The sequence below is a fragment of the Epinephelus fuscoguttatus genome, linkage group LG2 (assembly GCF_011397635.1).
Source record: "Epinephelus fuscoguttatus linkage group LG2, E.fuscoguttatus.final_Chr_v1".
NCBI classification, from domain to species: Eukaryota; Metazoa; Chordata; class Actinopteri; order Perciformes; family Serranidae; genus Epinephelus; species Epinephelus fuscoguttatus.
The window spans coordinates 35,652,587-35,670,148 of record NC_064753.1 but is presented as its reverse complement, the minus strand read 5'-3'; the positions used below and the strand labels follow the sequence as shown (position 1 = coordinate 35,670,148).

The following is a 17,562-nucleotide window of genomic DNA, read 5'->3' as shown; positions in this document are numbered from 1 at the left end:
TAATGTAGGAAAAAAAAATACACCAAATGTCAAAACTAACGTGGCAGATTGGCGCTGCAATCATAGTGTTGGCTTACTAGGAAGCCCATGGTGCAGCTATAGAGCGGCCACGGAGCTTGACGTCCAGCTGTGAGGCACTTCTGCGTCCTTAGTGAAGTGGAACCCACCGGCTCACGGAGCTCTGTGCCTGGGGTCACATCACTTCTGCCTCTCGTCTTAACTAAACCCGACATTATCACGCAGACGTGCTGTCACGTACCAAATTTGGCACAAATAGATTTAATGTAAGTCAGTCCTTGGTAGTAACAATGTTATTTGGTCGGTAACCTTGAAAGCTGATTTCACTGAAGCGCTTTTTAAATAGGAATTGTGCAAATTTGCAGGAAAGCCCAATCAGTCTTTTTTCAGCATTGGCAGTATAAAAACAAAATCGGGGAGTGCGGCAAAATGCCGCCTGCCTACTTTTGTTTATACAGAATGCCCATTTTTCGGGGCAATGGGGGGCGTGAGCAAGTAACAAAACGTGTAGCTCAGTGTGTGACGTAAACAGTGACGTGCTCCGAGGGAAGCTGCGGCTGGTCAGTCCTTTGGAGATTCTCTCAGAAGTTGGCCCGTCTTTCTTTTCGTTTGCAAGGGCAAGGAGGGTGCGCAATTCCTTGTCTCCCCAGTTGCTCATCTTTACAGTGTCTATCAGGTTTGCGTTCCCCTCTTGCTACTAGCTGCTCATTCCTGCTATCTGTATCCACCGCCAGTGGATCGCACGTGCGGCATCATCAACAGCTCCTCCCACAAGTCATCAACAGCCACTCCCCGTAAATTCGGTCTGTTTAAACCAAAAAGGTTCTGCCAATATGTCTACCCTACGAGGCAGAAAATTGGGCACCTCGGATCAACTCGCCAATCCGGCTCTGTGTGTCTAAACGCTCGGAGCTTGCCGGCAAAACGGCCCAACATTCACTGAAAATCTGGCAGTGTAAAAGGGGCTAAAGTCACAATACATTTTAATTGGATTGAATTCAGGGGCCTGCGATTCATTTGAGAAAATACCAGTATCCCTATTGCCTTTCTCTTGGCTGCTCGCCATTGTCTGTCTGGAGCTAGGCTGCTAGCAGAGTTTGAATGTTTAGGAAAGCGGCGTGCTTGAACGAAAATGATGACACAGACATGCCATTGGAATTTCAAAAGAAAGGTGAATCTTAAAGATGATGATATGTAACAATGTTTTCACTCTGTATAGATGATATTGGATTGGTTGATCATTAAATGGAAATATCGGTTCAGATTGGTGTGTTGTTATAACCCTATCTCCACCCCTCAACAATATGTGCAGCTACAGCCAGCAGCGATTAGTATAGCTTTGCAAAAACACTGGAAACAGATAAGAAAGTTAACAAAATCCGCCAACCAGCACCTCTAAAGCTACTTAATTAATTTGCTTTATCCTGTTTGTTTATCCAAAATGTGTCAAAAAGACATATTTTTTTTACATGAGGTTGGTCAGAAGCAGAGATTAAAACGTAGACATGTGAAATACAGTCTTGGAAAGAAAGCGACAATTGTATTTACCAAGCTGTCAAAAATATGCCTTCGAATGTTGTTACAGGCTTGTTGCTCAGTGAGTACTCTACATCAACGCTCATTTGGTGATATCCATGCATTCGTGTCTTTAAATGTACAGTAGGGCAGGCCTCTTACCTCTGCAACAGCTTTGAATTTTTGGGCTGAGTTGGCTTTGGATTAATGAGGGTGAAGCAAGGTCAGTGCTGACTCAAGACTTCAGTTAACGGCAAAGCTGTTGTAACTATTGATGAGCAAGTACTGAATGATTAGTAGCTTACACACCAAGATCACATACTGCACCCTTTCCTTTCTTTTCACGGCGCTTCTCACAGTTTCAAGTGCGTTTGAATAATTAAACATTAAGTAAAATCCTCCGTCTCTCATTCCTCTTTCACTTTTTTCCCTTAAGTGTAAATATTTTCCCTTATCAATAATCATAAGACCAGTCCCAGCTGTACGCTGCCCAGACCAGCTGGTTAAATGTGTCTACACAAAACGTCTCAAGTAGTGAGGGAAAACAACAGTGCTATTTTAGGAGCGATGGCAAACTGCTGTGTTAGGGCTTTTTGTGTGTTGAAATAAATATCTATGCCAAAAGCTACAGTTATCATTTTCTCCTGGGGTTAAACTGCCACAGATGTGGATTGTGTTGATACGAGTACAAACGCGCTGTCTTGTGTCGCCCTTCCTTTTCAGAGCGGAAAACTTTCCTCTGAGATGGCAGCTGAGACTGAATTGGCTGCCGAGTTGTTGTCAGTGTTGTAGTTTTAAAGATAATGCTGGTCGGCGCTGCAGACAGACTGAAGTAATATTGCAGAAGATAATTGCAAATATAACTAGGCCTGTAATACTTGAGTAAGATTAGAATTAGGAGTGCTTCTTGCCCTTTTCAACTGGAGTCACGAAAACAGTGTTTTTTTCCCAGGGAAAATAGAGATGGGGTCATAACCTGTTCCAGTCAGACTCTTTTTGTCTAGTGGGCTGTGATTTAGAGTGTTATTTTATTTCATGTCCAGGTCCAATTTAATGATTTTTATTTATTTATTTTTTTTTTGTAGCGTTGACTGCCAACGCTTGAACAGGCTTTCTCATTATACTGCACTGCACACAGGTGTGACTGCACTTCATAATAATGGCTCAGGAATGACACATATACACACACAACTATGTTTATGTCCTTAAATACCTGTGTGTGCTGTAATCCACTGTGTTCCACAGGTGAAAATAATTCTTAGTTGCTGTTGTTTTAAGTAAACTAAAATTATCTGTGAATAGTTTTTATGCATATTTTTGATTAAGAAACAACTACAACCAACTACAAAGATCAAAGTAAAAATCAGACTAAAGATGTCATTTACAACCCAAAAACTCTTGAGTGTGGTTGGGTATAGGGCTGCTCCGGACTAATAATTTTCCAAGTCGACCAATAGTCGTCATTTAGGGCCATTAGTCGACTAATCGCCCACATGTTTACAATATTAATTTAATTATTAAAGTATATATTTTGGGCGGGGCAACACAATGGTTTGAGTTGAAGGTGTGAGAAAGAATAGTATCAGTAACATTGTTAACACTGTGCTACATTACAGAGAAATACAAAACCGTACTAATGAACCTTCATTAATATAGGCCTATATTTTATCTACAAGTGCACGTCACACACTGAGTGAGCCGCCTGTTAATGACGCTGTGGGCAAAGCAGTAATGATTGTGCTAAGTGGCTAATGGGCATGTAGCTACTTCCATGTTTCAGATGATACGTCATGTTTGTAGTCGACCATTTACATATCACCTTGAGTTCGTCCTTCACCTTCTCAAAATGATCTCACAGTTTGGATTTCCTGCCCGACATGTTATTAACTAGCCTGTGGAATAACCGCAGGTACCAGCCCTGGAAATTAACCTGACTCCTGTCTGACTGTTGGTCTTTTCAAATTAAATTTCCACATGGTCCAGTCACATAGGTTTTGATTTATTTTGATTAAGTTTCACCTTCTTTTTTTTTTTTTTTTTTTTTACTGCAACTAAGCGACCAACGAAATCTTGGTGACTAATGACCTTTCTGGTCGACTAACATTTGGTTGACTCTCAGGAGGCAGCCCTAGCTGGGAGAAAACTAAGCTGTTTTCTACTTATTTAGATTTAGAACTGATGGAAATTGGCAAATCTCGCACTACTACTGCAAATCCAAAACTGTTGTATACAGGATAATAGAACAGAATTAAAACAAACAACTTAACCAGCTGATGTCAGTATACATTTTGTACATAGTTTGGGGGATTGTAGCATACATCCAGGACTGTCCTGGTAAAGAAATGTACCTTGCAGTGAATGAGGGCAGCTCTATGTGACATTATCGTCATTTTTGTGTTGTTTTTTGCAAATTAATTTATACCAATTTTTGTGCTCTGTAAAATAAGTTTCATTGTTAGGCTATTAATAGGTATGTTGTCGTTGTTCATTGTCCATTGTAAAATGCAGAACACAGAAACATTTTCTTTTTCAGCTGAGACATTTTAGTCGTGTCTGGTTGCCGTGATATGGATTATCCGCATTAGAAAAAATGCCGGCACAAGGTAGAGTACCTGCTCTGGATGTAGGGAATACTTGAGCATGTAGGAAAACAGGTCTGACCCAGCAGCCTGTGTTTTATTTTTTTTTTCTCTTCTATTGCTGTTTTTGGTCAGGAATGTGATGGTTGGTCTTTGTGGTATTGTCCCACCCATCCTCCACTGTGATTGGATGGCTGGGTAATAAGTGACAATGTCAAGCTGCTGCAGGGTTTTACCTAATGTTGAACATTTTTTAAATTCTTGGCAACAACATTCTGGCATTTGTAGCAGAGTGTAAATACACTGCACTCCTTTAAAAAACAAAAACATGGACATGGCGGTTGTGGCGGTTGCTTGCCGTCCCTGCAGTTGCAGTTGCAGGTGCCTGAAAAATGCACTAAAATCTGCTTATTACTGGACAAGATTTTGGTAAAGATGAAAAACAAAACAGCCTCATACTTTATCACAAAGGTATGTGTTTCCTCGACTGAAACACTCATTTTGAATTCAGTTTATTTGGTAGTAAACCACAGGTCCATTGTAAAATGGGTCACAGTCATATTGGTTTTATTTACTTCCATTTAGCAGGGAATAAATAAATAAATTACCAAGTGCCAGTTGCCAGTTTGCCAGTTTGCTGTAGTATAGAGCCTCAGTTGTGTGTTTCCAATGTGGCAGCTTATTGTAATCTTTACCCGAGGGGATGTTGGTCAACATCACAGCGGTTTATGGGTAATGTTGTCCTTTTTAGTTAGATAAGGATGATTCATTCAATAATGGCTTAATCATCCCATTAATAAATCAATTACATGCATAGGAGTTAAAACAGATTACGATATATTTTTTTGTAATTTGTGGTAAACAGATTATTCTGTATTACTATATGCTTATTAAGACAAGCCTTCTGCGCCATTTTGTTTATGCAGGATTTAGTTTAGCCCATCATTTGATTTTTCATGCATCATAAAATAGGCTAGACTGTAAGATCTCCAGCACCTGTAATGGTGTGTGTGTGTGTGTGTGTGTGTGTGTGTGTGTGTGTGTGGACTGTGTAAGTGAGCGAGAAAAACATGTTCAAGGATATGCACGCTCTCAGGAGGTTTGTATTTTATTATTTTCTACGTGAGTTGATTCTCAACCTGATAATAAAAGGCTCGAGAATAGAGTTTAACAATGCTTTGTTGACCATCGCGCAGACACAGGGGGGTCTGTTTATCCCTTGGAGTTTTCTTTTGATGCTCTTTTAAAGTAATTTAGTCTCCAAAATTAAATGACAGACATTATTACAAAAGATGAATGTACTCTACAAAAGCAGCTCTTAGCAAACCAGAAAAGGCGCGCTGATGGATTCTTTTATAGCTGTTCCTCTTAAAGGCAAATGCAGATATCCCGCATGTACATAAGGTAACTGCTTTAGAAATCTGACCAAAGTAGTCATTTGTAGACAGAAAAGAAAATTATATCCAAGCTCGCTTGGGCTCGTCCTCAAAGGAATAATAAAGTAGCAGTAACCACACAGGTTGAAGAAAATCAGCTTTTAAGTGGTGTTGTTGTCTCATCTGTCTTGATGAAAAGAGGCAAGAACGACCAGCTCAGCCCTCCCTCTGTCCCTGTGCACCCTTTCTTTCCCGTCTTTCCTTTTCTCCCTCTTCACCTATCGATGACTTCAGTCCCCTGCTCAGTATGTGGTTAGAATAACAAGTCAGCGCTTTCATTTGGGTGCCATTCTCTCACTTTATGAAGTGCCTTTGTTGAGACTGAGGATGATTAAAAAAAAAAAAAAAAAAAAGTTGTGCCACTAAGACGACTTGATGCTTTCCACTGGGCTCCTAATAGCCATCTCTAATGACACTGTATGGTCAACCAAAATAATAGGCAATCAATGTGAGTGGTTGCATATTAATTATGAATATTGTGTCTTTGCTGGTGAGCAGTGAATATGCAAGGAGGAGGTCATGCTGTTTATACAACTGTATATAAAAGCCTCCAAAGTGCTACTTAGCCCTATTTAATGACGGAAAAAATAGCCCTATTCCCCACCAAATGAACACCAACGCACACACTAACACTAAGAACGCAGTCATGTTATGAATTATGAATTACGGCAAACTGTCATTAACAAGATGAGACTGTTGAGTTGGATTAGAGCTGCCTGAGTCACCAGCGTCATAATAAACCAGCAGTTCTTACAAAAGTCCCATAGTAGTTGTACTGTACAAGAAACTCTGTCACAGTTCTACAAGGCAACGGCGACTCTAACACTTTCAGATGTGGGCAGTTTAATTCAGCTTGAGTTGTATTAGACTGGTGTTACTGAAGTCAAGTCCAGCACAATTAGAGACGGGGAAGAGAGGAGAGACTTGTCAGTAGGAGAGATGCTTTAAATGACTGATCACAAGGGGCGGGACAAATAATCAATAAATTCCGATCCAGTCTGGTGATATGTTATCGTTACACTGGCACTAATTCCACTGCATGTTCTCTCCTGTTGCTGTGGTATGTCCTTCCCGTAGACACAGAATGAATAGAAAAGACATTGAACTGTTTGCCATGGTCTTTTGTGACACACTCACGAGTCTGAGAGCTCTGTTATGGCCCATTCTTAAAACTATTTTTCGTATTGAATGGGGAAAAAAAAACAAGTCTAGACTAATCCAAGTTTGTCTCTTTCATCACGCTAAGACTAATGTTAGCTTAATTGCCTTGGTGAGTCATCAGAAAACACACTTCATTTAAACTCAACAGAAACAAAATGAAATTCACCAAAATGGTCTAAGGGTGCTGTCACACCTACCCTGTTTGGTTCGGTTCAGTCAAACTCAAGTCCGTTAGTCCCCCTAAGTAGGGATGTCCTGCTCACATTTTTTTGCATCCAATCCGATACCAAGTCCTTTATTTTGAAACCGAGTCCGATACTGAGTCCGATTTGATACTTTGCAAAGCATTAAGAAAGAAAAAAAAAGAATGCATCCAAGTTGTCCCATAAGGTTTATTTTTTATTTAAATAGTATCCAAAAAGCTTATCGGTGGTTCAGCTGCTGCTGCCATCATTAGTCATTAGTCATACTTCTACTGTTATTATACACATATGATTATTATCACACATGTATACTGCCAGATACTAATATATACTTTCAACATATTGTACCACAGTAGCCGGAACTATAACGATAATATTATTACTTTCATTAATGTTGTTGTAAGCTACTGTCATTACCTGCATCTCTCTCTCTCTCTCTCTCTCTCTCTCTCTCTCTCTCTCTCTTTCTGTCTCATTGTGTCATGTGGATTACTGTTAATTTATTATGCTGATCTGTTCTGTACGACATCTATTGCACGTCTGTCCGTCCTGGAAGAGGGATCCCTCCTCAGCTGCTCTTCCTGAGGTTTCTACCTTTTTTTTTCCCTGTTAAAGGTTTTTTTTTTTGGGAGTTTTTCCTTATCCGCTGTGAGGGTCATAAGGACAGAGGGATGTCATATGCTGTAAAGCCCTGTGAGGCAAATTGTGATTTGTGTTATTGGGCTTTATAAATAAAATTGATTGAATTGGTTGAAAATGTAAACAAATTCAGTATCTTCTTCTTGTCTTCAACAAACAAACTAGGCCTATATCTTTATACATTGGAAAGCAGAGGCAACAATAGATGATAAACTTTTATTACCGATTCCGATTTTGTAAAAATAACGTGATCGGAGCCAATACCAGGATCAGGACATCCCTACCCCTAAGTGTGGTTCGTTTGGGCAGGTGTGAACACAGTTATCACACTCAGGTACACAAACGAACTCTGGTGTGTTTCGTTTGTGGTGAGAACGTGTTCCAACCTTGATCCGAACCAACTGCAGTCACATTACACTTTGTACACATTGAGCATGTTACAGTGCGCCTCCTCCTGTACTGCCTTAATATGCACATCCGGCACATCCAATGCATCAAAACATTGTTTTCTAGTTGGAGCCGCGCCTCGTTTTCAAACTAAAAATCGACTAAATTGACTAAAATGAAAAATAACAGCAATGTAGTCCACGATGACCAGCGCTAAAATCAACCTGCGTAGTTGTCCCTCCATTGTGACATTAGAAAGTGTCACATTTATCTTGCAAGTGTACTCTTCTTCAACGTTTATTTCCTTGATTTTTCCTGCATGGTAATTCTGGCCAATCAAAAGTGCCTTTCTCACGCAAGGCATTTGATCTGGTTCCCTTGTAAATGCTGCCGTGAGAACATGAACCAACTCTAGGGAATTATGCAACTTTGTAACACAATTAGTCCCTGATGCGGACCAAAGCAAGATAACTCTAGGTCTGAAAACACCTGTAGCTAGTCTTGTTAGTAGTCTAGTTAGTAAGGTGATTGACAGTGGTCGAAACAAATCCTTAATTTGCTGAGTTAGATGTAAAGTTGTGCTAAAGTACACCCTGTTTATGCCCGCTGTCTCTCTCATCCTCTCAGCAGTGGATCTCACTCGCAGCTACAGTACATAGTGTTTCAACAAACATGTAATTAATGGTAACAAAAGAAACAGGGAAATAATAATCACGACAATATTTTAAAAGTAATGGATTGCTCATTTGAAAACTCACTAATCCACTGCTTGTTTGGTCGTTACTGCAAAACCTCACCTCAGTGAGTTTGCAACTTGGCGCTAGTTGGTTTGTCTATGGAAGTTAGGCGTCTACAATGGTCACGATGGCAGCAGTACACAAAAAAATGGCCGTTGCTCTGACTGTCCTGCTACACTGATTTGAACGGGAATGTCCGTTCTACTCTCATTCTACTTCTATGGTCCTTCCTTTCCTGCAGACATTTCTGAAATATTCCATGGTACACAGTGTTCAATGTCAGCTATCCATTAAATGAAACCTTTTCACAATGCCAGAAATTGTACATGCATCAAGTCCATGTGGAGTTTATGCTACCTCATATGAAACAAACTCAGAGCTTTCACCATCAGTCACATGGAGTGTCAGCTCACTCATTCATGTGACAGTTATGGTTACCTGCCATCCTGTGACAAACATCGTGGTATAGAGGAAAATCAACATAGCTTATGCAGGTGACTCACTGTAGCAAATCATTCTGCAGAAAAACCCTGCGGCAAGGGCTTTTTTCATCTTCTGCAGTGGTGTGACCAGCGAACAACATTCTGAAGTCAGTCAGGACCACAGCTAGACTTTATACCTCACAGATACAGAGCAACAGGAGGCGATGCATCCTGCATCTCAACATATTCGGATAATGAGTGCTGTAACTCTACACAAAATTCACAGTTGAACACGCAGCATGGTTTGGGGGTCAGGGTTCAGTATGTTTTTTGGTACAGCTGGGAAAACAAAACACAGAGTTTCTTTGAATTTATTTTGAAAAACAGTGAAACTCAACATTGGCTCATGGGCCCTAAGTCCTGCTGTTAAAATACAAAATAAATGAAAAGAACTTAAGGAGTACAGTAAAAGCTGTGGTTCAGATTCATCACCTAATAGACGAGGTGTGAATGTTTATTTACTGGCGATTCTCTGCACGGCAAAAAGAAACATTATTTTAAGTCTTTTTTTTAAACTTTAACTGGAGCATATGTGCCTGATTTCAGCTGTGCCTCATGTCATTTATACAGTTGCACTTGTTCACACTTGGGAGTTGCCAGTTTAACTACTATTTCGTACATTTCTCCACAACACAGCTCACTGGGGCATTTTAGAATTATACAAGAGGTTGTGTTTGAGTGTTGCTGACATCTGGTAGAATTGCAACCAGCAGTAGAATATTACAAAGCTCATTTTTCATTTTAGTTTGTTGTTCTTACAGTAGGTAGACATACTTCAGAATCATTTGTTGGAAAAATTGGTGCACAGGTGGCAGAGTTTTTACCTGTTTTGCAACATAGTCCTTGCAGGATAATTTGCAGATAGTGTGCAAATGATGTGGTACAAATTATCACACAGAATAACACTTCTTTCCCCTCTAAATAAATCAGACTAGTTGAGATCAATGGCATGCTCTTTTTATTATTTTTAGTGGAAGGCAAAAAAAAAAAGTCCAAGATAAGTCCATGTGCGGTACACCATTAAAAAGACAAAAGAGGATGTTGTTTTTCCACAGAGAAAGCACTTCCTCTGAAAATGAATATGGAGGCATTCTTAAACACTACGACGAACAATGTCCAAACAAATCTATGACACCTTGAAATCCAAACTTGTATTTAAAGGTCTAGTGCATAGCATTAAGTGGCATCTACTGGCAAGGTTACAGAACTGAGATTTCTTTCTTAAAGGGCAAGAAAGTCCACATAGAACAGGCTGGAGTGGAGGTGGATGGGTCAGACAAACTCCAGATTTTCACCTCGGACACACTGTTTGTGTCCAGTGTAAAACTAAAACTCACACAAGTTGTTTTTGTAATAACTTAATGTGTCAGTATGTTTTGTGTGCTATGCCACTGACGCTGGTCACACGAGAAGCCTGTCTCACTACAAAGTCATTGAAAAACCAATGCTTGGTTAGTGACTGCTGGTGTTAAACACAGACAAAAAAAAAAAATCCTTTCACGTCAGCATGATTCGTGCCAGTTGCCATTATTGTTTAATGGTGCCCAGCAGCGTCAGGGGAAATCAAGGGGGGCCAACAACGAAAGCTAAGGTGGCTAAAGTCCAAGTAGAGCGGATGGGAGAGGGGTGGATGGGTCCAACAACCACCAACCTTCACCTGGAGAGGCCGGTGTTCACTTCCCATGTGATTGTAAAGCCAAACCCTGTTCTTTTTTCCTAAACCCAACCCTGTGAGTGTGTAAGCAAAACATAACAAAGTGCGTTTGTTGAAGAAAAAAACGAGTTTGACGAGTTTGGAGTGAGAATATGTTGGTGTGCAAAGAACCACGAAGGGAGATGAAAAAACGAGGAAATGCGAATGGCCCTATCCAAAGCCAGTGTTTGATTTGTCCATTCTGGGCTACTGTAGAGCAATTGTTGCAACCTCTGTGGGAGAGAAACTGCTCCACATGTAGGTATTAACGGCTCATTTTAAGGTATCCGAAACACTATTCTTATTTTCAGGTGACTATAAATATAAATATATAAAGAATATTATATACCATTTCTGCCAGTAGATCAATAGATGCCCCTAAACCCGACACACTGGACCTTTATATGTGTAAGATGTCTTCTTTAAAAAGCTCATTTATGATTAAGCACTGTCCAGAACCATTAGCAAGGTGTCCATCTGGACTGATAAAACTTCACTGTGGTTGAAATCTGTCCATTCTCCATTTACCGGCACCAGCGGCACTTCCTTCCTTCTCAGAAATTCATTTGGGCCTGACCTCTTGTAAGTTATTTGGAAGATAGTGGAAGATATTTAGCAGGCAGTAGACTGTGATGGCTTTAAGTTCACTTAAGCCCATTGATTGATTGTTCTGTTATCTCCAGGAAGATGTATAGGACCAGCTAATTAGATTTGATCACTTACAATTGCTCCTCAGCCACTAGGTAATCAATGCAGTCTAATTATTGTCTAGTTTCTCCGCCCCCTTTCCCCTTACTTCCTTTATCATCCTCTCACTTTGCTGTTTTGCTCACCTTTTTCTGGTTTCCTCTTTTGTTTCCTGCTTTTGCTGCAACCCTGCTTCACCAGTGTTTTTCCTCTAAACTCAATTTCTCTCTGTTTTATCCTTTATCCAACCTTCTTTCTCATTTGGCTGTTGCTGAGCTAGTTTGACAGATATCCAAGAGGAATAAACTGGAGTTCTTGTGGTGGTAACGTGACAAACACATCCGCAACAAAACATTTTTTTTTTTTTAATGAAAATTAAAAACTGCAGTCCAGATCTTTTTGCTTAAAGGTAAACTATGCAGGAATTGTTGGCTACTACTTGTAGATAGTATCGCCAGCAATAGTTGAAGCCAACCACAGCTTTGTCCGCTTGGTATTTCGCCTCACTATATTTGCATTTTTTTTGGCACAGTGTCCCTAATTTTTGCAGCTCCCTCTTGAATATGTGCTGCCTACGGTCTGGCACCTGGTCGCTACCTTTTTTTAAGTCCACTGTGCCCGGGAACATCCCAAACATAGCAAAATAAGAGGAAAATACAGGCAGAGGGCAGAGTCTCTGCAGAAAAATACACAGCCACAGACTTCTAGTGAGTCATGAATAATGATTGAGAGGGATTACGTCTCTGTAAGTATATACATTGCTTTTTAGGAACACGCTGCCTAGTATATCTTTAAGGTTGTGGTGGATTTGGAGCCACTCATACCCCCTGACATGGAGAAACACATGCACTCAAACACACAGAGTGGGTGCAATGTGTGTTTTGGAAGACAGCAAAGGACAAATGCATGTATCATACCTAGCAGGGAAGGTAGAGGGAGGCGGGGAACTCGGTCCTGTGAATAAAAGAGAGCTGTCCAATGATGTGTGAAAGAGAAGCTGCAATTTGTCCTCTTTCACCACCCCTACCTAAGATATCAAGCACACATGTACACACACACGCACACACAGGTATATGCACACACACATAGCCCCGGAGAAACGTACAGTGCCCCAAAATGCACCAACAAGGCCTGAGAGTAGAATAGCACTCCAATATGCTCGTCCCATTTGTCTCAATCGGCCGGCTGTCCGCTCAGTCTGTCTTAGGGTCTCAATGGGAATACAGAATAGAGTGCAGCTTTTTACACTTACTCAGCCTCACTGTACTCAGTATCTCGCTGACCTTTGTGGCCTTGCTGCATGGGCTTGATACAACATATCATTTAGTGAAATTCAACAACAGGCCGTCATGAGTCTCATTCACACTAAACCTCTGTTGATATCTACACAACGTATAATGACCCAAGGCCACTGGATTCATCTTGCGTTCAAAAGGGTGGGTTCTTTTCCGAACCTCTAAGGTCAGAGTCTCATATTTTATGTTTTTAAGCAAGTGAGATTTTACCTTAAAGGCCAGCGGAACAGATGCTGCAGTTTGAATCCATTCAATTTAGGTCAGTTTAGTTCAGCTCAATTCAATTCATTTTAGTTCAATTCAGTTCACTTCATTTTAAGAAGTCCCACAAGGGGAAATTAGAAGGCGAGAAGTGCAAGCATGCAACATGAAATACTCAATGGTACTTGCGATGCTAAATGAATTTATGTACTGTATAATTCAGTGTTTAATAATGATAATAAAACTGCTGGACATCTCGCCAGTTTGTATCATTCCCCTCCTGAAATTATCCTGTATTCATTGTGGGCTCTGACTGGCTAAGTACAAAGAGCCCATACTGGCCATTATTGATCCATTAATTGGAAAGTGGCCCATTGTAGTGAAAGGGCTGGGCAGTTATAGACAGACAGGAAGAGATGGAGGCTTAAGATCAGCCTGGACTCAAATTGGCAGGAAAGAGGTTTCTATGAAGTGGCGTAATGTGCTTTTTATTGGCTTGAAGGGGGTGGGTGGGTGGTAGATGGATGTAGAGCACATGCTACTTTAAGTCAGGGCTGGGGTGATATGGAGAAAACCAAATATCATGACTTTTTTACCTTGATATCGATATTACAACAGTGTTGCAGAGTTGACTGTTGATGCTTTCGCAAAATACTTATGCTATGAGAGTTTTAATAAGTAATCATCAGTGATGTGGATGTAATTAGATTTTCCAAGGCAACCACCAAAAACCCTTACCTTAACTGAACTGCTTTTTTTTTTTGCTGTGAGTTAACTCATAGATCTGAACCTTAAAATCTGCATAGAACTGGAATGATACAGGGTACTTGCGGACTGGACACAAGGGACCCAAGATCCGTGTGGGTACATTAAACAGGAGAAATCACAGGGATTACCACCAGCTGGTCCAGGAGCTTCACCTGGTTGATGGTCTGTTTAAGGCTTATTTTAGGATGAGTCAGGGACAGTTTGATTATCTACTGTCAATCGTTGGGCCTAATTACGGTTGAAAAAATGTACGGAAGTAGTTGAGGCTGCAGTTTTGTCAGTAATGTCTCGCAGCTTGCCTAGAGAGTGAGCTAACGTTAGCTTAACACAAGCCGTCTATGCTAGCCACCACTGAAGGCCTGCCTGTCAATGGGAAAAAACGGCAATGAAATTGGGTGCTTTTCCACTCTGAGTTAAAGTTTTTTCAACATGAGGCATTGAGAACACTCCGCAAAAAGGCGGAGCACGTAGAGTGGAAAAACAAAACACTTCACTCCCATTGAAAACCGTTACAAAAAGCCACCCCAGGCTGCTAAAACACACTTTGTCTGATTGGGGTGCAAATGGATAAAGGCAAGAGCAGCGAAAACAAGTCTGGTAAGTTCAGAAAATTACCTCACTTTACTGTAATGTAGCCGTAAAACCAGGAAAGGACAACAGGTACGATATCCAAAATCTAATATCCACGCTCATATTGATATATTATTGACATATTGCCCAGCCCTACTCTACATGTGATGCATGTGGTAATGAAATACTGCAGTCACAAATACCGTACTATGGGATTCAGTGGTGTATTTCCATTTAACACACTATCAGAGTACTCTAAACCAGTGGTTCCCAACTGGTCTTGCCACAGGGTCCAGATTTCTCCTTAGTCATTAGCTCAAGGTCCACACACTTTAAGATATTCAGCATCATACTTGCCTTTGGCCATGTTGTCAAGCTAGTTTGCTGTCTCTGTTAAGTCACTCACTCTACCTCTACACATTCTCGTGTCACCTGGGGTCCATTCAGAATGGACCCGCAACCCACTTTTGGACCACGACCCACCAGTTGGTAACCATTGCTCTAGACCATTGCCATTTCAAGTTTATTTCATTACATTATTTCATAGTACAGCTGGTGATGAAAAGGGTAAATTATTTAAATCTATTGTGATGAACACAAAATATTCTCCGCACAAGGATGACATTCCGATATTTGCTTTATGTGCACAGGTGTGGAAAGTAAATGAAATCCTATAACAATCAAGCAAAACCTTTTTCCGTTAATGTCTTTTCATCCTGATCAGATTCAGCGCCAACAGAGCCGAGTTGATTGAAAAGTATGTCCAAGGACGAGTCCCTGGTCATAAAAGTACAAGGGGCACATCAATATAAAGACTTCCATCTTCCCTTTTTGAGAAACTCGGTCTGTTATCATTTCAATGCCGAACGATTTCAAGCATTCATTCTCTTCTCACTCCGTGGTCAGATTCCAGCCTTTGATATATTCTGTGGTTGTTTTCTTTTAATCTTGGCGAAGGCTGAGGTGGAATAAAGTGTTTAGGTAGAGATAAAGGTGTTGGCAAAAGCATGGAAGGTCAAAGTACTGGGTGGCCTGTCTGACCTTCACACACCCTTTTTTCATACAGAGCCACCGCAGAGCACGGATGACATTGAAATACTCTATCGACTGTGAGTCAAGCTGTGCATGTGAAAAAGCCTGGCACAAGGAGACATTACTCACTAAACATGACATTTTACTGCTATCAATTCAGGACAGCGAGTTGTGCACTACATAGGGTAATTATTTGTGTTGCTGTGATGTATACCACTACAACAGCATGAAAGCTATTTTTTCTCCAAGCCATTTGTTTCCACCCTTCCTACCTCTACCCAACAGGGACTTTGACATATTCCTGTAATAATTTTAACAAAATATGAATGCATTAGTCTCTTTCTACCTATGTGTTCTCTGTGGCTTGTACACCTGATTGCTTTTACATTAGGTGTTTTCATTATTAGTAAGGCTGACAGGCACTTCTGTAAATGCCAGAAAGAAACTAGGATCTTTGTGACCTTTTAGATCAATTGACATGATTAAAAAGCCTCATATACCGTACTTTGATATAATTAACGACAGCGAGAGACAGTGCTTTCCAGTGCCAATGTGATTGATCCAGTCTGTAATGCACTGCTGCATACGGTGCAGAGGATTGAAGACTGTTTGTGCAGTTTATGCAGTGAAGGCTTTGTACCAGTATTCCATTATACTGATGTATCTGTCATACGTGCCATACAGTTTCCTTTATATATACGACTTTAGTGTGTCTGTGTGTTCAAGCGTGTGCAGCATGTGTGCTTTTCCTATTGATCCACAGACTGTAGCATGAAGCCCCCCTGTGTATGATCAGGTAGCCCCATATCGAATAAACACCACACGGTTCAACACATACAAGCCCCAGTTCCTCACAAACAATTTCTCAGATTCCGGAGAGAAAAACAAAAGTGTCGAAGCTCCGGAGAGTTTCTCACGGAAATGCTGTGAAAAGAAATTGAATTTTAATTTCTGTACAAATAGTGCTGTAATTTGGTTACGACATGTTTTGCTGACAAGTTTTCTATGCTCATCAAGACTATTGTCCTAGCAGTTATTGATCACGTCTGCCAGATTTGATGTTTGGCTCTGCGGTTTATTCCTGAAAGGCTAATTAGCTTGCTTTATGTGGTTAATGAAATGCTCAAACCTTAACGATATAGAGCTCGCATCGCCGTTATTTTATTTGCCCCGAGTCTGTCCTCTACCTCATTTTTTCTGCATAATTAATCATATGTCACTGGGAGATCTTGTTTCTCAGCAGGACCCATTCCTGTAGAGCCCACTACATACTTTTTTTTCTCTCTCTCTTTCTCTTCTCCACAGACGGACAATTTCCCCACTGAGCCTAATTATATGGGCAGCAGACAACAGTTTGTTCAAAGGTAAGAGTTGGGATCTATAACCGTCACTACATCTCAGACCTTTGTTTTCTTTCCGCCAATAGTCCCAACACAGTAGCACAGCAGTAGCCGCAGCTAAACTGACAATTAATTGCACTTTGTCATAGCAGGAAGAAGAAGGTCATGTTCATTTAATTAGGTTTAAAAGTGGTCACCAACAGTGTTCTCTATAATACATAAAACATAATCGCGCACAAGATGCTTCCTTTTTGTTTCATCTTAAGGAGACAGCGGAGTATTTTTAGAACCATTTTATCACATCCTAAATCCTATTATTATATTTTCCTCTTGTTTTTACTTAAGCATTCAGGGATGCTCATCAATGTTTCATTCTGTTTCTAAACTTCCTCAGATGGTTTAAAAAAAAAAAAAAAAAAAGCCCTTGAAAAAAATCCACATCCAAACACTGCATTCTAATACGCCTTTCTTTTTTCCCGTTCATGTGTCTAGTAGTTCAACATTCAAAGACCCAGAGCGAGCGAGCCTCAGAGACAGTGGTCATGGGGACAGTGACCAGGCTGACAGCGACCAGGACACCAACAAAGGCTCCTGCTGTGATATGTCTGCGAAAGAAGCCCTCAAGTTGAAGGCTACAGGCGTCAAACCACCACCTTTGGAGCAAGGTGAGGCCTTCAATGGCTAATACGAGCGCATGAGAAATGAAAGACGCGAGGCAGATGAATCAAATGACTATCAATGTGTTTTGTGTTTCTGCTGCGGTTATTTGTATTAACGATTGAGCCACTGATTTGCCTCAACACTCACAATCTGAACTTA

The 17,562-nt window shown here is 40.6% G+C and overlaps 1 protein-coding gene across 4 annotated transcripts in view; it reads left to right on the top strand.

Moving 5' to 3' along the window:
- Positions 1 to 17,562, top strand: part of pcdh17 (protocadherin 17) — a 76,308-nt gene that overhangs the window by 14,238 nt on the left and 44,508 nt on the right. For 2 of the 4 annotated variants that reach the window (XM_049604095.1, XM_049604078.1), the window contains exons 3-4: positions 16,709 to 16,767; positions 17,239 to 17,408. In XM_049604095.1, coding sequence (XP_049460052.1) covers positions 16,709 to 16,767; positions 17,239 to 17,408 — 229 coding nt within the window. Of the gene's footprint in view, positions 1 to 16,708; positions 16,768 to 17,235; positions 17,409 to 17,562 lie in introns of all 4 variants that reach the window. The other 2 variants (XM_049604088.1, XM_049604070.1) reach the window with 1 other exon arrangement.